This window comes from Colletotrichum jinshuiense, chromosome 5 (assembly GCF_051148585.1).
Source record: "Colletotrichum jinshuiense chromosome 5, complete sequence".
Taxonomy (NCBI): domain Eukaryota; kingdom Fungi; phylum Ascomycota; class Sordariomycetes; order Glomerellales; family Glomerellaceae; genus Colletotrichum; species Colletotrichum jinshuiense.
Window position 1 is genome coordinate 732,245 of NC_139312.1, and position 20,892 is coordinate 753,136.

A 20,892-nucleotide genomic window follows, 5' to 3' on the forward strand; every position below is an offset into this window, starting at 1 on the left:
AATATCCAAATATAGGGCCCTCAGATTACAAGACACATCATAAAGTCCGGATTTAGTAACTAGCCTGTTCCCCCCCCCTTCGGCCAATGTCCACCCAGTATTTACTCAGCTCATCAGCACGGAATTGGGGCCCGGGTGCGAGAGCGGGGAAGCGCGGGGAGCGCGGACAAACCCCGAGAGTCGAGTGGAGATCAGAGCAGTAGTTCGCGGGAATTGCCCGTTTCCTCTAAATCAGCACCTGACATTTGAATTAATGGAGAAGATAAGTCAATGAAACTAATCGTTGTCGGCCCTCGAACTGCTTCTAATCAACAGTTTTTTGTTTTTTGACATCTTGATATTCATGACTTTGGCTAACATCGCTTTCCGTACTCTCAATAATTCAAAACCCGCCTACGGCCGCTATCTCACTACCGCCAGGGCCCTCAAAATGACCGTCGTTCATATCGGTAAGAACTGACCCCTCAAATCAAAATCTTTTTGTAAAATTCTTTGCATGCTCAACGATAACTTTTTGACTTAAAAGTCCTCTTCAAATTCCGCTCCGACGTTACAGAGGAGCACAAAGAAACCTTCGTGCGCGAGCTGAAATCGCTCAAGTCACTCTCTTGCGTCAAGGACCATCGCCTAATCGTCGGTGGCCCTTCCATCACTGATCCTATCGAGAGGAGTAAAGGTTACCACTTTGCTTTGCTGAGTTTCCACCAAGACCGCAAGGCGCTGGAGGAGTATCAAGCTAGTGCGGAGCACCACCGGTAAGAATCCATACCTCAGTGTTGGTTTGCCAGTAGCTTTATTGTTGCTTAATAAGATTGTCGAGCTGAGTCTTTAATTGTATTTGCTACGGACTGATCTTCTGCAAACTATGCTAACTTTGTTATAATCAAGAGTTACTAGCACGTATCTATGGCCGTTCAAGGAGGACGTTACGAGATTTGATTTCGAGGTTGCTGAGGAGGATGAGTACATGTGCCAGTTTGTTGCGAAGGGCCTAGCAAACGGCTCTTCATGATTTAATTAATAGATATAAGTGGCTAAATAATGGCAAATGGAAAAAGGCCAAAGCATACAATAGAGCCTTAGAAGGCACAAATAGATCATGGTTTATTTCCGTCAGTAATGTGTCTTCTATTAGTTTCATTATGAAGCTATTTCTTAATATCACCAATCTCGATTTAGAGCCGGTATGTTGATGGAAATGCAAAAGAGATTTGTAACGGAGACAACGCCTGGATGTTGTCCAGCTTCATAATCCCGGCCCTTTTCACTGTGAATTCATACAAATATACACTTGTAGCAAAGTTCGATACCTTTTTCCGGGAAATTTTAGTATGGAGATCACAAGAATTATTTGATGTAAATGAAGTAAACGTCTAAGTGCGCCCCGTGGACGAAGTAATCCCACCGTCAACCACAATCTTCTGCCCCGTTATATACCTCGCCTCGTTCGACGCCAAAAACAGCGCTGCATTGGCAACATCCCATGCATCGCCCATCCAACCCATCGGCACCTGGTCATCCCTCATCTTCCGAAATGCCTCGTATCCGCCCTCCTGGGGGAACCTTTGCGCCAGGCTCTTCGTGTACGGCGTATCCATCAGCCCCGGCACAACCGTGTTCAACCGCACCCTCTTCCGGGCGTAAACCACTGCCGTTGCCTTCACAAACTGCATGATGGCCGCTTTTGTCGTGTTATACGCAATCTGCGGCTTGCCAATGTACCGCATCCCGGCGATGCTCGACACGCACACGACGCTGCCCCCGGTCTCCTGCTTCTCCATGATGGGGAGAACGTGATGGCACGCAAGGTACACGCTCTTGAGATTCAGATCCATTTGTGAATCCCACGTATCCTCGGCCATGGTCGCTGGGCACCCCGGCTGGGACTGGCCGACATTTGTCAAGAGTATATCGATGCGGCCGTGCTTCGCAACGCAGGCTTCCACAAGCGCCTTGACGGAGTCGGAGGACGTGGCGTCTGTCGCGACGACGTCACAGACGCCGCCGGCTTCCTCAATTGTTTTCCTGGTCTTGGCCGTTGACTCAACGGTGCGGTTGCCGCCGAAGATGACGGCACCTTGCTTTGCGAATGTGACGGCGCAAGCGGCGCCGATGCCCCAGCCCTCTGACCCTGATTGGCCCAGACCAATGACAAGGGCGACTTTTCCTTGGAGACTGAGCATGGCGATGTGATAGGCGATGTAGATAGACGGAAAAGGAAGCGAAGGGAGCGGAAAAGATGCCTGGTGTTGTTAATCCAAAGATTCGAGCAGAACAGTCACAGTCCAACATTCGATTGATGGTGAACTATAGGTGATCAACCCATATTTAGAACGAGAATCAGTAACTAAGACACTCCTAGGTCATTTGAGAGCGCAATTCGCCGGGCCTGTCTAGACGCGGGGAAACTCCGTCGCGGCGGACAAAGATGCCGAAACCTTCGGCCGCTCTATTGCCGACGGACGATCACGACATGTGGAGTCCCCGCTCTACATTAATACTCGGATAAGTCGTTGGCCAACCATAAGATAAGGAATTGTAATTCTCGCCATCGCAGTACATGATTTCCTGGCCTGATCACAACAACATGAGCGAGCAGAAATCGACATCAAAAATAGAGGGCAAAGCTCCTGTGACGGGAGATTATGATCTCTCGACGCCAATCGACCCCAATGCCCCGGGTCTGAGACAAGGCCTGACGTCGTACGGCGACGCCCATTTCTCGCTGTTCCTGCGCAAGGTCTTCATCAAAGCCCTAGGATACAGCGAAGATGCTCTCTCGAGGCCCATTATCGGCATCGTCAATACCTACTCGAGCTTCAATCCGTGTCATGCGAATGTACCCCAGTTGATCGAGGCCGTAAAGCGTGGCGTACAGCTCAATGGCGGATTGGCGATAGATTTCCCGACCATCAGTATCCACGAGAGCTTTGCTTCGCCCACGAGCATGTACCTTCGGAATCTTATGAGTATGGACACGGAGGAGATGATCAAGGCGCAGCCGTGTGACGCAGTGGTGCTCATTGGCGGTGGGTTAATCCGGAAATCTAAAGTAAAGTGTGTTGAGGCTGACGGACAAGTAGGATGTGACAAGACGACTCCTGCGCAGCTCATGGGCGGTATATCTGCGAATAAACCTATTCTGCACCTAGTCACTGGCCCGATGATGCCAGGAAGCCACAAAGGTGTACGGATTGGCGCATGTACCGACTGCCGTAACAACTGGGCCGCTTATAGAGCCGGGAAGATCGACATCGAGGATATTTCGGCCATTAATGATGAGCTAGCTCCCACAGTAAGTCTCCATCCTTCGTCATACCGGATCATCTGCTGATTTCACCAGGGTGGAACTTGTGGCGTTATGGGCACTGCGTCCACCATGGCTTGCATCCTTGTCGGTTTGGGAATGATGCCTTTCAAAGGTGCAACTGCTCCTGCTGTCTCGTCTACCAGATTAAGAATTGCCGAGCAGACTGGAGGACTTGCCGTGGCCCTGCACAAGAAGAACCTGAAACCACAAGATTTGCTCACTCGCGAATCCTTCCTCAACGCCATCACAGTATTGCAGGCCATAGGTGGATCAACCAATGCAGTTGTCCACTTGATGGCCATCATCGGGCGCCACCCTGCCGTTGCTGGAACCATTACGCTCGACACATTTGACGAAATCGGGCGAAAGACACCACTCCTTGTCGACCTAAAGCCCAGTGGGCAGAACTATATGGATGACTTCCACAATTCTGGCGGCATGTTGGCGCTGTTGCATGAGCTCAAGCCTCTTTTGCATCTGGATGCGATGACCGTGTCAGGGAAGACCTTGGGCGAAGAGCTGGAGAGCACACCCTTCATCCCCATTCCTCGCGATAGCTTGGTAAACTGTCTCCAGCCTTTCAACGATCCTCTGTATCCGGCTTCTGCGCTAGCTGTCCTTCGCGGCAACATTTCTCCTGGCGGTGCCATAATGAAGCAGAGCGCATCCAAATACCGGAGATTGCTGAAGCACTCAGGTCCAGCGGTCGTGTTTTCTGGTTCTGCAGACATGGCTCTCCGCATCGACGACCCCGATTTAGAGGTGACACCTGACAGTGTCCTTGTGCTTCAGAATATTGGGCCTGTCGGTAATCCAGGAATGCCGGAGGCCGGGCTGATCCCCATTCCTCGAAAGCTGGCTTCCCAAGGAGTGGAAGATATGCTGCGTCTATCTGACGGTAGAATGAGTGGCACAGCTGGTGGAACTATTGTTTTGCACATTTCGCCTGAAGCGGCGGATCCTGAATCGGTCTTGGGTATCGTCAAAAGCGGTGACATTATCACCTGTGACGTGGAACAACGACTCATAAAGGTTGAAATCTCCGACGAAGAGATCCAGAGAAGAATCTCTGAAAGAAAGCAAGCTCTTGAAAAAGAGGATGCAGAGGGTGGTAGCAGTACACCATGGATAGCGAAGAAAAGAATCCGTGGTTACCGAGGGCTGTATCTGCGTTCAGTCTTGCAAGCCGAGGGCGGGGCTGATTTTGATTTCCTGACAGCAGATGGACCGTCTTGAAATTGTTAGGAATTTCAAAGACACAGATAGGCTGCATTAATACTTCCTTATTCGGTTACGGCTTTGCTTATTGTGCTTCATCCTCACGCGAAGGTCGGATATGTCGGTATAAAGTCGTCAAAGAGACCACGCATGATACTGTCCAGATTTGCTGTCTCTCCCATTTGCAACTGCTCGCCAAATGAAGTGTTGGCGAGGAAGGATTCGAAAGGGTCCTGGGGCATAAATGTCCCCGAAGCGCCGGCGGCGATGGAAGCCATGGTCATCGGGTGAGAGAGCCCCTCCGAGAAGCCGTTTCTCGGTGTTGTACTGTTCATACTAGTGTTTTCATCGTAAGGGTTGATCGTTTGCATGTTTGCTGTCTCAAGCCGCGATGATCGACGCTGATTGTGGCCTTCCAGAGCAGATGAATGGTTTGAAATATCCTTGATCCAACGGATGGTCGCCCGAACCATATCATCGAGGATATCCCGGCAACGTTTTGCCCCAGACCAATGCTCACCCGTTGCAGCCAAGACTCCCAGGCCAGCGCTGAAGTCGGACATCAAGGCATCCAATGCGGTTTGCCTAGCGATATCGGGGACCATTTTGACGCAATACAGCATAGTGATAAGGCTTAGCACTGTCGAGTGACATGTGATCCAAGTATGCATGAGCAGGTTCTGTTTATACAGTTGATCCAAGAGGCGCAAAATACTGCACGCAACACTGAAGCATTTCCGCAAAGACTCTGACGATGGATTAGGGATTGCCGGGCTGGGTCGCAGCAAAAGCATCCGCAAGCTATGACAGCGGATCTGACAAATGGTGCGAATATAATCAAGACCCGGTGTCTCAGGAATATCTCTGTACCATTCATCTAGTTGTTGCAGCATTCCTTGTTGCCACTCATGGATATCAATGACAGCCGGGTATGCATAACGCGGCGTATCACGAACAATGCTGTTCGCAACGTACTTGAATTCCGAGTTGAGCTTTGCCAGGCGAAAAAGATGAATCGAGAAGGCCATACAGCCTGTATATCCAGATATTGATGAATGGCCAATTCCCTGGAGGGAAGCGTCATCAATGTTTTGTGGAAGCTGGGAAAGTATGAGCATTGGTCTACACAACACAATATCGTAGCAGTGCTTACTCGAAGATCACAAGCCTCGTCACGGAGTCCAATCGGACGTCCCATCATTGTTGCAATCATCCTATCGAGAGTAAGAACAACCCAGAAGATTCTGGTCCTCATTTCTTGATCGAGCAGAGATATCCCCGCATTGGTATTGATATCGCGTTGCAGCCCCAGGTCGAGGACGGCCGCAATGCACTGATAGTTGAGATACCATACGTTCAAGCGCATACCCGGGCTGTGCATGGTAAATAGTGACAGCAATAGAAGGCACTGCAACCCCGGAATTGAGTTTTCGACATTGATTCGATCGAGGTGTTGCATTGCTGACAGGCAATACGATTCTCCAGGGAGGCGTGTTCTTATCCGACGTGAAAGAACAGTGGATCCAAGGGCGAGTACCATAAAAACTTGGAAAGAGCCTGTAGCTCCACGATCTGTATCGGTACCGTTCTCGTATACTTGATCCATCAATGTCATGAACGTTGGTTGATGCAGAATGGGATATTGGACGTTGATCACATCGAAGTAATTATCCGCCAACTGCTTCGCCTGTTCCTTGCTCGGCAACGGCATCGGACCTTGCATTGCCTCCACCAATGCCGTCGGTATTGAGAGATTTGGCCCAATATATCGGTTGGGCCAAGTAGCGTGGTCATCGGCCCGGCTTGAGGTCAACATCAAACGGGCCAAAAAATGACCACTGGAGGGTCCGATGTATTTTGGATCTTGGCTACTGCCTAGTGACACCATTCCAATTTCGTGAGAAAGGGCGCTGCTGGCGGAAGGATCAACTAGGCGCGCTTCCGAACGCATGGGTTGCATAACGGGTGGTGGCTCTGAAGAGTCAATCGGTTGGCTTCGAGCATCATGAATATCTGCAACCAAAATGTCTTCAGGTTGTGCACTTCCATCCTCCATCATCGACTCTGGGGCAAAGCTTTCATCGCCGTCAATCTCCATATCAAGATCGCCAGGCGGTCCTTGAGCTAGGTCAACGTCAGGACATCTATCTCTGACGATACTCTCAAGCCATTTGATTCTTTCTTTTAGGTTTGAAATCTGGCTACTTCAAGGTTAGAGGTTTCTCCATGAACATAAAAAAAGACCCCGAACTCACGCTCTGGGCAAATCCCGCAAACGCACGCTCTCGCCATCAGTACAAGCTACCCCAGCTTTCTTGCAGTTGTTACAAGCTGGTAGCTGGCCATCGCACTACCTCCAATCAGTATCCATTTCGCGGTTCACTTGCCATGCTCCACTTACACGGATCTTCCGTCTCTGGCAGCGGGAGCAAGCCAACCGCAGCCGGGCTGTCCTCCGCGATGGTCGGCCTTGCTGGCGTGGATTAGTCGCGTCGGGCATATTCCGATCTTGCAAAGCACTACACGTGTTCCAGTTTCGGTTTCGACGAGGGAGAGATTTGGCTACTATGTTGAGTGAAAGGATTCGGGGAATGTCCGATGTGGAACAAAGAATTAAGGTCGAAAATGGCGGCGAGAGAAAAAGACTGCGGGGAAACCCCGCGGCTAAGGAATGTTGGGCCGGGGTTTGCCCGCACAGTTGGCGGAACTTTGGGCGACTGTACCCGTCAACAATCACCACGATAAAGTCAACAGCATACCTCTCAACAAGAGCCTTTGCATATCCAAACTGAACTGTATTATTATTCAAAGCTTTTGAATCTCTAGGATATCATTTTAGACCCTCTTAGGAGACTACGGCAACCTCCTCAGCTTCTACTATACAGTGTGGGACAGCTACCAGCAACAACATGGCCGACGCATCAGAATCTGTCAAGATCCCTGTCGCCGCCTCCGAGGCACGGCGTCTTGTTGAAGACATCCTCAAAGGCAACGGCGTACCCCCAGAGAATGCCACCATTATCGCCCGCTGCCTCATCGCCGCCGACCTCCGTGGCGTGGACACACACGGCATGAACCGCATCCCTTCGTACATGGAGCGCGTCCGCCAGGGCGTCCTCGACGCCGTGGCCCAGCCCGAGTTGAAACAAGTAACCCCTGTTGTCGCCCACGTCGACGGTAAAAATGGGTTTGGCTTCGTTGCGGCTAGCATGGGCATGGCCGCAGCCATCGAGTCTGCCAAAACCTTCGGTATCGGCATGGCCAGTGTGTCTCACTCGAATCATTTTGGTATGAGCGCATGGGTGGTGCAGCAAGCACTTGATGCGGATCTGATGAGTCTTGTCTTCACAAACTCAAGTCCCGCGTTGCCAGTCTGGGGCGGCAAGAGCAAGCTCATGGGCGTCTCGCCGATTGCTTGCGGCGCGCCAGGAAAAGATAAACCGTTTATTCTCGATATGGCCCCATCAGTCGCTGCTAGGGGCAAGATTTACAAGGCCAAGAGACGGGGTGAGAAGATCCCCCTGGACTGGGCTCTCGACGCCGAGGGCCGGCCAACGGATGATCCTGCTGCTGCCTTGGGGGGCGTTATGCTTCCCATGGGCGGACCCAAGGGCTCAGCATTATCCATCATGATGGACGTCTTCTCGGGTGTCCTTTCAGGCTCTGCTTTTGCGGGTCATGTCACAAACCCCTACGACCCTTCAAAGCCGGCAGACGTTGGCCACTTTCTAGTTGCAATCAAGCCAGATCTCTTTATGAGTCTTGATGATTTCCGCGAAAGGATGGATTATCTATACCAACGCGTTGTTGGATCGGATAAGGCAGCTGGCGTGGATCGTATTTACTTCCCGGGCGAGATTGAGCAACTGAACCAACAGGAGAGGGAGAAAAGTGGAATACCATTGGTGCAAGCTGAGATAGATGCCCTCAATGAGGAAGCGAAACGGGTCGGCGCCCAGCCTCTGTCCACAACGGTAGGCTAATGAAAGAACCTACTTTATTTGAAAGAAGTCAGAGTAAATTCACATAGAACTGTTACGAATTCAAAAACCAAGAATCATCCAATCCAAATAGTTGCGAAATTTGAATGACTATCACGTTAAATAGGAGGAATCTTGGAGGCTTGTATAGGCTCTCTAGTCGTTGGCAACCAGCGTATAACTAATTCAAATCTTTCAGCCGAGTTTCTCCAAAGATAAGAATTAGTGTTTGGTCCCTGTTCTACATTGAAAGCCTCACAATCGGACAGGACTAAGTCACTTCTCTCCCAACTAACTGCGCTGCTTTTAAATATTTTTCCTGCCCCTTGGCGCAGGTTTGCGGCTGAGATTATTTACCCTTCACAATTACTTTCTCTTGTACTTTATGAACGATATTACTGGCAACTCAATCATTTTTTGAGTACTGTTGGTGAGTATGCAGCCGTTGCAAGATGTTGTTACAAATAATGGACAATGTGCGTGGTTAATATATCCTTCTTGAATGATGAGTCTACAAGTCTGAAACCCCACGCCTTCATTCCATTTGCGGGTTGGTTGCTGAACACGCCTTGGGCGGACTGGCATCCCTCCATTCCTCCCCGTGCTCTGCAAGACAATCCATTCCACAGTTCAAGGTGACGTGCAATGTCCCAGAAAAGTCGGAGGCAAGGTTACAAACGATTAACTGATGGGTCCTGCATCTATGTTGTGATGCCTTGCTTCCCCGCTCCAAGGGTGAGACGAGCTGAAAATCGTACGGTATTGGGACGAGGGCTCGGTAAACTGTACTATGACCGTTGTGGCTGCACGTGCTTTCGTGTGGTGCCGCCTTAAATTGGGTGGTACCTGGAGTCTTTTTTCATTCTGGATATTTCTCCACGAGATTAAAGCAACAGCGACAGCCGGGCCTGCTCTTGATTACTACTCCTTCTACAAGACGGCTTCCCATACCATTCAAGGAAGTAGTAGACTAGCCCTTGACATTCGGCTCCTTCCGGGATGGTTTTGCTGCTTTGATCTCTACCTGGTCTGGTTCCTTGAAACCCAGCACACGGCGGCTCATCTCTCAACACCGCGTCCGAACCCACATCAATCCACCCGATTTCCAACCTCCATCCCATCCTTTTCCGTTCTTTTTTTGGAATTCTACTCATCGATAACTTCAGCCATGAAGCTCTCCGCACTCTCCGCATCCCCGCTGTTATTCACTTCAGCAACAGTTGCCATTGGGATTACCTCTCCTGTGCCACCAACCTCAGCGAACTCTGAGATCGTCAGCCAACAGAAACCATCCCAACAGGCACCCGAAGAAAATTTCTGTTTTACTCTCAAAAAATTAGATTCCTCCACATCTGAGCAAAGGGTGTTTATTGAGCAGCGACCTGTCGATGAGGACGAGGTCAACAACGACCTTCTGGAGCAAGGCCCCTTCTGCTTGAACCACACCACGGGCGTCATACAAGACAGCAACAGGTTCGACTGTATCTTCAACGACTCTACACAACGCTTCCAGTGCTCTGACGAATTGTCGGGTGAAAGCAAGTTTCGACTGGAGAGTCGTCAACATCCGGATGGTGCTCTCGACGCGGTTCTCGCTAAAGTATCCCAGGACGACAATGTAACCCAGGATCAAATGCCCCCGTGGTGTAGGAGATTCCCTTGGCGATGTCCAAAGCCTACCAAGTCTAATATCATAGCACTTCCTCTCATACTGAACCCCTCCCCCCCACGATATGACTCGAAAGAAGCAAGTTCCTTCAAAGGGTGTAAAAGATGTACTCGCCTCCGGGGATGTATGAAGAACCCTCATCCGTCCAAGCATCAGTATTGGAGATATCCTCGGAGATGTGGAGATAAATGGGGAGCCTCCTTTTTGATAGGCATGGGGCGGAACGGCAAGGATACGAAGGATCAGTCTGTCCTGGAGGATGCGATAGTCGACGGCACCCTAGATCCTCTACCTGGTTGGCCTGAGAAGGCTTCCCAAACTTGCAACATCTCACCTGGAGCTGCATCGCTTCTTCCCACATGGGTTGTATCAGGAGCCAGCGTCAATCTGCAACCCAATTTTGACGGTAACGTCTCCATCAGCTCCACCGAAAGCACATTCTTTGAATTCCAGATACCTCCCACGTTTCTCGCAAAGAGCGGAAAGCATTCATCTCAAGACCGCCTCTGCGCGCTGCAGTTCCGTCTGCCTGTATGCGCGGATCTGCCCAAAAAGTATCCATGTTTCGAGTGGTCCGGTATGGAACAACAATACACAAGCAAGTCCGGCATGGAATGGCGCAAGTTCTTCGACACCATCGAGGACAACAGCTGGCCGAACGATGAGTTTGTGCAAGTTACACCGGGGGCCCCTGTCACGGTTAGCCTTTTTAAATGCGGCGTCGACGAAACCCGTGAACCTCGGACCATTGGCTGGGAGGCAAAGGGTGTGAATTATTGGAGCATTTACTTTGCCCAAGCTGGAGTTGGACGGCAGGCTCGATGGAGAGACGGCGTCGGTGCTTTCATCGTGGCCTGTGACTGAATGGAGTGAGGGGCCATCACTGGATATGAGTATCACTTGGAAGCCTTGGTGCGGTGGATCATAGATCCCAACTTGACAAGAACACACGGTAATGCTGGGAAACACGCAGTATAGCTAGCTACCTAGATAATCGAGCAAGGACATTGCTTATTGCAAGGTGCCTCCAAGACTTTTCGCGCAGTCAAGGCTGGGCTGCACTGAGCGTCCAAGGTTGATTCTGCTGGCGGCACGTTTCCGTCGCCAAGCTTTGCCTAGGGAAATTGACCCCTGACAGCTTCAGTAACTCACAGCCAACCTGGAAATCCTGCCTTATAAACCCAACTACTTGGTGAGCGTCCCGAAGATATGCGGCACCACTTGAAACCATGGCTCCCATACAGGCTGAACTATGTCGATATTCTCCCAAGGCCCTGCGGATTTCAGGGTCTTGCCAGTGTTGCGGCACAGCTGGCATCCATTCAGCGCTTGGGGCCATACGAGGTTGACGAAACCTAACAAGAAATCATTAGCATGACAGCTACTCAACGGGCTCGGAAGCGGTCCACCTACGTTGATAAAGCCAGATGGGCCAACTGTTTGACACCTCGACATGCTCGTACAGGTACCATCTGCCTCCCTTCTTCAGGTAAGAATACAGCTCGGCGATGTTTTTCTCGGGCTCGGGAATGCTGCACAAGCAGAGGATGGAGACAATGCAGTCCACGCTGCCCTTCTCAATCTTGCCATCCCAGACAGCCGGGTTTGACAGCGACTCAATGCCTGCGGGGACAATCTCATACGTGCCCTCCAGCCCGGCATCCTGCACCCGCTTCCGCAGGGCAGGGTGCGCGCCGGTGTTGGGTTCGACACCGTACACCTTGGTCACGCCCTCGGCAACCCTACGCCTGACGACGCCCTGCTTGGCATCCGCGGCGGCGTCGGCCTTGCTCCCCTTGGAGAAGATGTTCACCCACAGCCCGGTGCCGGGTCCGATTTCCAGCACGACGCCGCTGACGGGCGGATGGACGGGGTCTTCGACTGCTTGACCCCGCGTGACGCGCCCCTCAAAGAGGGCGACCACGCGGTCGCCCTGACCAACACGGATTCTTGGTCCAGCCCAGCCCCAGAAGGCACTGAACCATGCGTCTTTGAGACGAGAGGGGGAAAGCAGAGTGCGAACATCGCCAGCGCGGACGAGGCGGAGGATGGTGCCGGGAAGATAGTAGAATGCGTTGGAGAGGTACATCCAGGGCCCAACGATGCCCCAGAAGAGCTCGGTGGTTTGAGCTAAGGACGGCATGGTGGGTTTGCTCTATTAGCTGCAAATAACAGGGGCGCTGGATCGATGAGGGAGGAAATAGGTGAGGAAAGTATCACGGGTAATGGGACCGAAGGCCAGGTTTAGAGCGAAGAAGAGCAGAAGGAAGCTCCAGGAAAATGATTACTACAGCCGGAAGGGCAGGTGCATCAAGGATGGGAGTGCGGCACCGGGGACTGTCCGGTTTTATAAGTGAAATGGACTTGCCGACCTTGCAGGATCCCATTGACCCATTGAAGATGATAGGGATTAGGCAGGGTATATATGCGTTTATCGAGTCTTACAGTAGCCCTAATGCCATTATCGTACACGTCTTCCCCACTAGACGCGGGTGGCCCACCTCGGCACCAGCGTCTAAGTTGATAGGCAGTTTTAGCCCCTGCTGTTCCACCCTTCCTCCTCGGTAGGCTTGTTCACCACATCTGGGCGTCTGTTCCGTGCCAAAGTCCTTTGCACCTTTTCTCTTCTTCTTCTTTCCCCTATCTGCCCCTCTTTCCCTTTTGCCGCATTTGGCATATGCCTTCATGCCCAACACATCAGACGACTAGTGCTGATGAGGTGCGCGGCAGAACCAAAGTGTCATGATACCCGCCGTGTCGTAGTCCACTCGGGGGCCGCTTACTTCGATTGGCCGGCCTGCCTCCATCGCGTCTCCCACCCGGCCAAACTGCGCTGTGTCTCGCCGCACCTTCTTGACGTTGTAGGCCTATTTGATGAGGACGTTCCGGGCATCGATACCAGCCTGCCGGTCAGCTCCATAGGGCTCCGGATGTAAGCCTCGAGCATCGGCGATGTTTCGGGGTAGGTGACGAAACTTGTCACATCCAACTTCAGCACATCATCTCAATCAAACCCGGCGGAATTGTACTCACCCATCATTTGATGTGGTTCTTGGGGAATAAACAGACCCTTGAGACATTGTGGTAATCGAATGGAAAGGTACTGAGTACTGGTATTTGCCGTTTGGGTTGACCTGACTGGTTACTTCTAGGTTGGGCTTCACTGCACGTCTCTGGATGATGAATGATATTCACGATTTCTTCTTCGCCATGCTCCCCCTGTGGCAAGGAGGGCCATTGATATACAATCCTCAGGAAGCCATGTTTCTCCTGTTTGGTTCTCAATGCCTTCATTTGGCCTCAGCGACTTCTGCTCAATTGAGGAGATCTCAAAGGCACGAATGCGCTGTTTGAACTCTCTCGAGCTGTTGGATCTGCAAGTGGTTCGAAAGTGGTGGAGAGGCACGTGCAGGGCTTTCTGCGCGATGCTGCGCAATCCTGCGCAGTCCTGCAGACGCCATCGCGAGTCGTATTCTGAGAGGCCAACACGGAGGCCAGCATCATCATCATTGGCTGCGTCCGTTCGCCATTCCAGAACTTGGCGTAAAATCAACCCCAAGCAAGGGGCGCAGCCTGCAGATTAGAGAAGAGCGCAAATGCGCCTTTACGCAGTTCTTGCTGCCGTGTGCTCTGGAAGCATTTCAGAGCCTGATTTCCACTTCCCCCGTTCCCGCCGTCTTTTTCCACATCTCGCACCTCGCAATTGCGAACTGCACTGGACACCCCATTTCGTTTTCATCATGGGACAGAGAACAGTCGCAAGCAATCGACCGGTAAGGGCTTTGGCTCTAAGAGAGCACGACCATGGTGCTGCGTCTCGAAGGCTATCGCTTGATGCGTCGGCACCTACCGATGAGGTCTACAGAGACCTGGCGTACCAGTTCTTGCGCATGAGCCGGCCTACTCGCCGTGCAACTGTCGCCGACGACGACTGTTCTGCTCCGGCTTCCATCTGTGTCTCTCCTGACGGCTGTCGCTCCTTGATAGTCGATTCTCCACGACCCTACAACCGACGTCATTCCTCTTTCGAGCCTGGGACAATGCCAGATCTGGCGTATCGCGTTAAAGAACCGGTCCATAATCCAAGAAAGCACCAGAGAGGAAGCCCTTCCACCGACAGCTTGGGGGAACAACCAGAGTCCATCGGAGAAAGACACTGCAAAAGGATCTCGGGCGACTCAGGCTACGGTTCAGATACACGTCGCCGACGCCGCGAGCGAAGCAGAGATGCTCCGAATCGCCGTGTAGTGAGCTTCCAGGTTCCTTCTGGGCCGGGGGCTTGTGCCTCTCGTTTCTCAGCATCTGAATCAGAAAGCGACGAGACGTTGAGCCTACCTCGGCGCCCTAAAAGGCACCTGCGAAGACATAGTCTAGTCGCTGATACGAAGACAACCAGAACTCCAACATCAATCACTCGAAACGAGGGTGAAATTGCAGCAATTGAGAGCCACAAGCCACGACTTCCCCAACCTTGCTCGGCCAACGGCCTACGACGAGTTAAAGGTATTATGACTCTGCGACCAAAGGCCAGTGCTGGTCAACCCAGCCCATCGAGACCGGAGATTGAAGGCCCGGTCGGGCCAGGTATCAGTACTTCCAACGATTGCCGTAAACCTGAAACCAATCTGCAGGTTGAGGCTTCAACATTGTCGCCTGCCGTCCATATTACTGTCCATCCGGTAGAGCGAGGAGAGCCGCGGCGAGTATCTGTACCACGCATATTCCTCGCCAACTGCCACACGAACAAGGTCATTGCACGCCCGTTCTCGTTCGTCGAGGAACAATCCGACTCAGTCTACGACAGTAACGATGACTCCTCAGTAGAGTCCAGCGTCTTTTCTATACCAGACTCCCCCATGGAGCCATGCCAGCTGCAACTAGATGACCCGTTTGCGCCACATCTGGATGCTGTGGTCACCATATCCCTACGGCGTTATCGGGATTGGCAGGCCCGACAAAGGGGCGGACAGGGTGGACAGGGCCAAGCCCAGCGGGTCAGCCCCAACACCCCCGACTCTTCCCGGTCTTCGAGGAAACGATCGCACTCCGACCAACCCGACCAGCCCACTTCAGATGGGGACTCCAACGTGGTCCCAGGGTCTAAAAGGCCAAAAGTCCCCGCGCATCATTCAAGAATGCTCGCCTGCCCCTTTTGGAAGAAAAACCCGGAAAACCACCGCCATTGCTATAAAAAGGTACTCAGCAAGATCAAATACGTCAAATCCCACCTGTACCGGTTCCATGAAGCCCCTATCACCTGCCCGTGCTGTGGGGTGGAGTTTCAGAACGAGGGCGCGCGGGATCAGCACCTCCGCGCCAGGCGCTGTGATGTCGTAGAATCGGGCTACATGGCAAATCATGAGGGCCTGTCCCGGGCTCAGATGCGGCAAGTCTCCCGGCGTGCAAATCCAAAGCAGAGCGAGGAGGAGCAGTGGTTCGCAATATGGGACACCATCTTCCCCGATGACCCGCCTCCGTCCTCGGCCTACATCGACAACGTGCTCTCCGAGGACCTCTGTAACTTCCGCGAGTTCTACACCAGCGCGGGAACGGACATCATTCTCGACTACCTCGGCGCCCACGACCCCGAGTTTGCACACAGCGATAGAAGGAGCGTGTACGAGCGCGTCGCCATGGATCAGGCGCTGGACAGGATCTACGAGCAATGGGTGACTGGGAGGGGGCTGAGGCAGGAGGCTCAAGGCCATGCCATCACGCCGCCCCAGACAGAGCCCTCGAACACCACCGAGTCTGCCAATGCAAGCCGCATGTCCCTCGCTTACGGGAACTCGTTGGGGCAGGAGCCCATGCTGAACTCGTACGTGGCGGACGACATCCTCCCCGTGCCGGCAAGCGCCCTGCAGTTTGCCGGCCAGGACTTTGGGGAGCTTGATTTCAGGGTCGACGCGCATTACGATGCGCACACCCAGGGTCTGCTCGACGATCTGGAGGGCATGTTTCCCGGCGCAGATGAGCGACAGTACACGAGCTGAGAGGCATATATATGCAGAGTTCCTACGGAGGTCGCGTGCACTGGCTGGACCGGTAATGCAGTTAGACTGATTCAAAGCACCCGCATTTCGGGTTGTGGATCGTTTCATACGCTAGTATACGTAACAAATATTCGTATTGGGCCCGTACTATGGTCCTGTCTTTGAACGCTTCGATGCCCCGTGAGAAGCGAGATGGGTATTCCTGGATCTTACGGTTGTCTCTTGACTGTTTTCCGGTACAGAGGCCGCATAATCCACGATCTACCAAACCTACACTGTGACAGCAGCATTGAAACGATGCAATACGGATTTGTGGTGCATCCTGGCCCGTGGGCCACCTATATTGAGCTTATGGTATATCTGTCCAAGCATCCGTAACGCCGGGGTATCTCGTTGTGTCCGTCTTAAAACGCCTTCACAGTTCATCCGTGTCGTCATCCGTGTCATAAATGAAGACCGACGTCTTCTTAGGGATCGCCTCAGTTTCGGCCTTGATGACCTTCTTGGTCTCAACGGGGTTTTCGTCTTTGACTCCATCCTCCTTGATGACAATGTCCTCGTCCTCCGTTTCGGCATCGTCGTCTAGGACTGTCACATCCTCCGGTTTGACATTGAACTCTCTCGCAGATTCCTCTTTAATCTCTTTCTTCGGCGTAGGAGATTCCATTTCCGCGGCTGCTTCTTCTGCCTTGGTTTCGGCCTTGACCGTCTCCTCTGCCAACAACTTGCCCTCGCGAATCTTGTAAAACGCCTCGAGGCAGTTCCGTCTCTGAGCCTGGGTCCAGCTGCCAACCACCAAAGCAAACTCGGTAGCACTGCCAAAGCCGAACTCGCGCGCCATGGAGCAGAACTGCCGTCTCATGACGTCCTCCGGAGGATTGTAAATGTATGTGAGCCCCTTTACCTTCTGCGCCTGCGCGTCAAACACCTGACTTTCCGCGAATAGAGCGCTCTCGCCTTCCACGTCGACATCGGAGCTAGCCGCCATCTCCGCTTTGCGAGAGAGCTGCTCCTCAACCTTGGACGTCCCGATCACCTCTGAGTTTTCGTGCGTGTACTCAACACCTGCCGCTGAAAGGATGGCCTGAATAGCATCGCTTTTGGGCTGTTGGGGATTTCCGGAGCCACGAGCCTTCGGGCTTTTGGCAGACAAGAACGCTGCCAGCTGGCCCATACTGCTACCGTCCTCTGTCTCCGCAGGCTCATGCTTCAGCGGCCCCAGCTCTTCTTCCTCTTTAACCAGCTTCTCCATATCGACAGTGGTCATCGCGATGCCGCTCCCTGCCTTTGCTTCGGCAATGTTGGTCTTGTTGACAATGTCGCGAATCACGAGCTGGTTTTCACGATAAGCAAAAAGGTTTTCCAGTCCAAAAATCTCTCCTTTGCGCTCGGCATCCTGCTGAACACCCTTGAAGTATCGGCGTTCGGATGATGCTGTGTAGCCGATGTTTGCCTGCTGCTGCTTGTAAATCTGTCTCGCATAGACGATCTCCTCGATGGTGCCGGTGGAAACAAGGCGGAAGACATCCACATCCCTAACCTGGCCAATTCGATATGCTCGATCCTGGGCCTGGAGGTCATACGATGGGTTCCAGTGAGGGTCGACGATGACGACTTTGTTTGCTGAAGTGATGTTTAGACCAACCCCGCCAGCCTTGGTCGATATCAAAAATACGAATTGGGTCGGGTCGGAATTGAAATCATCTACGGCCTTCTGTCTGTCCTCGTAGCTCACTGAACCGTCCAGATACGTGACGCTGTAGCTGGTGTTGTGGAACAGGTGCTGTAAGATCCGAAGGAGCCGAACGCTGTGCGAAAACACGAGGACTTTGTCGCCGTTGTCGTGCCAGAACTTGAGGAGCTTCTTCAGGACCTTCCATTTCCCACAGAACTCCGGGTTGGCCAGATTGACGATTGCATCTCGGTGCTGGTAGAGGTACTGCCACGTGTCCGGACAGCAAGTTTGAAGCGTCCGCATTTCTCTCTTCTGCTTGTCCTCGTGGTCATTTCCAGACGGGATCAGAAGAGTCAGGTGGTTTGAGAGTTTCTGTAGAGTGGTAACGCAAGGAAAGATGATTGACTGCCACGATGTTCCGTCGTCCAACGTCTTCCTGCAGCACCAGCCCTGCCCGGTACCCGACCCGCATTCACAGGGGTCCGAAAGCGTACGTAGAAGCTCAACATCAGGCCTACTGATGAAGTTCTTATACGCTTCCTGCTGAACATCTGTGAGCGGGCAAAAGACGACTCGATCACTCTTTCTAGGCAGCTGATGGGCTATCAAGGTCTTCATTCTGCGCAAAAAGAAACCGGGAAGAAGATTATTGACAAGCTTTCTGGCAGTGATCCGAGCGATCCGCAGTTGAGACAAGGTCGCATCGTGTGACTGACCCTGTGTCAAAGGTCTGGTGATGGTTTGGTTCCATTCGCTAAGGGTCCCAAAATGACCTGGGTTGGTCCAATTCAGAAGCGTCCACAGTTCCTCGTATTTGTTCTGGATTGCCGTGCCCGTCAAGCCGATACGACATAGAGAGTTGACGTCGTTCATCGCCTTGGTGATCTCGGAGCTCTTCTCCTTTATGTGGTGGCATTCGTCGGCGACGACTGCGTCCCACTTAACTGTGTTGACCAGACTCTTGTGGTTCTTGTAAGTCGTGTAGGTTGTGATCATAATCTCCGTTCGCCCTGCCCTGGCAGTGGAAAGCACATCTTCTTTTCCTGCACCGTGAAACACATCAACCTTCCACCAGCCCCAACGGTTCAGCTCGTTCTTCCAGTTCTCAATGATGGACCCTGGGCAGATAATCAGAACCCTCGGATACCAGCGGCCGGCCACATCGCGGATCTTCTTCAGACGCTTCCTGTCGCGCTCATCGGCAGTCTTGCCAAATGCTGCCGTGAGGAAGGATGCGACCTGCACCGTCTTGCCAAGGCCCATGTCATCTCCGAGTACACCACCTCTTTGATAGACGAAAAGGCGGTGCAGAAACTTGACGCCGACAATCTGGTAGTCGCGCAGGTACTGCGCGATGGAGGCAGGGATAATTCCCGCTGAGTACTCTAGTTCGACATCTTCGTACGGTCGGCAAGGCTTGATCTTAGCGCTGGCTTCAAATTTGGGTCGCTCCTCGAGTTTTCTTGGGCGCTCATCCTCAGAGAATACCGCGTCGGAGTAGTCTGGGGGCAGCAGAAGCCCGGCTTCCTGTAGCCTCTCGCGGTTCAGGTCGAACTGCTTCCTCCGTTCCTTGAGGTAGTCGGGGGCATCGGCAACTTCCAAATCGTCTGGCTCGTCAACTTCGTCGAGATCGACCTTTGCCGCAGTGCTTTTGCTTGACGCACGGCCTTTGCGCTTCGACTTCTCCTTCTTCTGCCCCTTCCCGGTCAAGGCACGTTGACCCTTCCTCTTCTTGGGCTTAGGGAGCTCCTGGTCGGAATCTGCATCCCATACCTCCTTCTCTTCGAAATCGACATCAACCTTCCTTTTCCCAGCAGCTTTTCTGCTTTGCTTAGGAGTCTCATCGCGATCTGAGGCAGTTTCGTCGTCAGATAACACGATCACGGTTTGTTTGACCTGCCCGGTCATTGTGGTGATGGTAGCGCTAACGGCATTGCGACATGGGTGGAATGATGGGTGGTGGGGGTAAGAAACGCGACGCGACAGTGTTGGTGAGGTAAGGTACTTTAGGTAGCAGCGCTGAAGGATGCGGGGGAGGCACGAAAGCAGATGACCTGTTCTTTTATTAACATATTACTATATTGATCAGATGTTCTATGTCTATAAAGTAAATATGCATCTATCACTGTTCTTTATGCCCCACTATCCGACTTACCCCCAGGCCCACCCCGATCGTAGTCCATCCCCGCTGTCTCATCGGAACAGTGAACGGCCAATGCAACGAAACCGGGCGAACTTTCGATTCACCTGTCCAACCAAAACTCCGCTTAAAGGTCGAAGTGTTTCAGCTCAATATGCTTCACGAAAGGTTCTCCGGAAGTGGGCTTTAACTCGTCGGTTAGATTTGCATTCAATCGATGAAAAGAATGCCCTTCGTGGTTGGAAAGAGCCCCTTTTATGTTTTCATTAACATCGATCAAGCGGGCAAGGTTCCATGATAGGGGTTCCCGCGATATAATGCCTAGATCTGCGCAGCACAGATTGCGGCTCTTAAGTTATAACACCACGCATATGACATAAAAATTAGGGATGGATAAGGATGCAACAATAAGGATGGAGGGGCGGTATAAATTAGGTGGAATTCACGAAGACGCGCCACGAACATGTTGCCGACGCCTCTCACGGCAGATGGGGTCTTCTTTCTGCCGACTTCGGAATTGCCGGCCGCGCTGCCACCAGGTCTTATTCTGAAGGGGATCGGGTAGTGAGTCACTGTTATTCGGGTCTCTATCGACCCAAATCTCGATGTGGCGCAATTGTCTTTGCTGCCGAACACACACCGCAATGGTGTGCATTTGAATTGTCAGGCATTGGCTCTCATTGGATGGCCAAGTAAACCAAGCTATCTCTCCCTACCTTGGCCTCAAGACGGCTCTTACTTAGTTCTAGTGCACTACGCAAGGTTACTCAACAAATGTCTTTATTCTCAACTCTAGCCGCTTCCGGCGCGTAAAATGTACCATTAGTCGTTGGTTTGAGACAAACTCTTGCGCCTCCTTTCATTATTCCGGCTACCTCCCCCCCTTGGGTATCATGAAAACTCCTAT

At 52.3% G+C, this 20,892-nt stretch overlaps 8 protein-coding genes across 8 annotated transcripts; 4 read left to right on the forward strand and 4 right to left on the reverse strand.

Annotated features, from left to right (window-relative positions):
* Positions 1-430: 430 nt before the first annotated feature.
* EsH8_V_000198 (Dabb family protein) lies at positions 431-1,012 on the forward strand (the record flags this gene model as incomplete). The annotated part of the gene is made up of 3 exons (XM_083272714.1): positions 431-449; positions 527-755; positions 889-1,012. The coding sequence occupies 3 exons, from the start codon at positions 431-433 to the stop codon at positions 1,010-1,012; spliced, it is 372 nt and encodes a 123-aa protein (XP_083125429.1).
* Positions 1,013-1,373: 361 nt separating this feature from the next.
* Positions 1,374-2,183, reverse strand: EsH8_V_000199 (SDR family NAD(P)-dependent oxidoreductase; the record flags this gene model as incomplete). Its single annotated transcript, XM_083272715.1, has 1 exon — positions 1,374-2,183. The coding sequence occupies one exon, from the start codon at positions 2,181-2,183 to the stop codon at positions 1,374-1,376; it is 810 nt and encodes a 269-aa protein (XP_083125430.1).
* A 377-nt stretch (positions 2,184-2,560) lies between these two features.
* Positions 2,561-4,546, forward strand: EsH8_V_000200 (dihydroxy-acid/6-phosphogluconate dehydratase; the record flags this gene model as incomplete). Its single annotated transcript, XM_083272716.1, has 3 exons — positions 2,561-3,029; positions 3,084-3,295; positions 3,344-4,546. 3 exons carry the CDS (start codon positions 2,561-2,563, stop codon positions 4,544-4,546), a joined length of 1,884 nt encoding a protein of 627 aa, XP_083125431.1.
* An 83-nt stretch (positions 4,547-4,629) lies between these two features.
* EsH8_V_000201 (uncharacterized protein) lies at positions 4,630-5,151 on the reverse strand (the record flags this gene model as incomplete). Its single annotated transcript, XM_083272717.1, has 1 exon — positions 4,630-5,151. One exon carries the CDS (start codon positions 5,149-5,151, stop codon positions 4,630-4,632), a length of 522 nt encoding a protein of 173 aa, XP_083125432.1.
* A 2,286-nt stretch (positions 5,152-7,437) lies between these two features.
* On the forward strand, positions 7,438-8,511 carry EsH8_V_000202 (Malate/L-lactate dehydrogenase; the record flags this gene model as incomplete). Its single annotated transcript, XM_083272718.1, has 1 exon — positions 7,438-8,511. One exon carries the CDS (start codon positions 7,438-7,440, stop codon positions 8,509-8,511), a length of 1,074 nt encoding a protein of 357 aa, XP_083125433.1.
* A 2,851-nt stretch (positions 8,512-11,362) lies between these two features.
* EsH8_V_000203 (class I SAM-dependent methyltransferase) lies at positions 11,363-12,320 on the reverse strand (the record flags this gene model as incomplete). Its single annotated transcript, XM_083272719.1, has 2 exons — positions 11,363-11,532; positions 11,591-12,320. The coding sequence occupies 2 exons, from the start codon at positions 12,318-12,320 to the stop codon at positions 11,363-11,365; spliced, it is 900 nt and encodes a 299-aa protein (XP_083125434.1).
* Positions 12,321-13,773: 1,453 nt separating this feature from the next.
* On the forward strand, positions 13,774-16,170 carry EsH8_V_000204 (uncharacterized protein; the record flags this gene model as incomplete). Its single annotated transcript, XM_083272720.1, has 1 exon — positions 13,774-16,170. The coding sequence occupies one exon, from the start codon at positions 13,774-13,776 to the stop codon at positions 16,168-16,170; it is 2,397 nt and encodes a 798-aa protein (XP_083125435.1).
* A 415-nt stretch (positions 16,171-16,585) lies between these two features.
* Positions 16,586-19,753, reverse strand: EsH8_V_000205 (P-loop containing nucleoside triphosphate hydrolase protein; the record flags this gene model as incomplete). The annotated part of the gene is made up of 1 exon (XM_083272721.1): positions 16,586-19,753. One exon carries the CDS (start codon positions 19,751-19,753, stop codon positions 16,586-16,588), a length of 3,168 nt encoding a protein of 1,055 aa, XP_083125436.1.
* Positions 19,754-20,892: the final 1,139 nt, after the last annotated feature.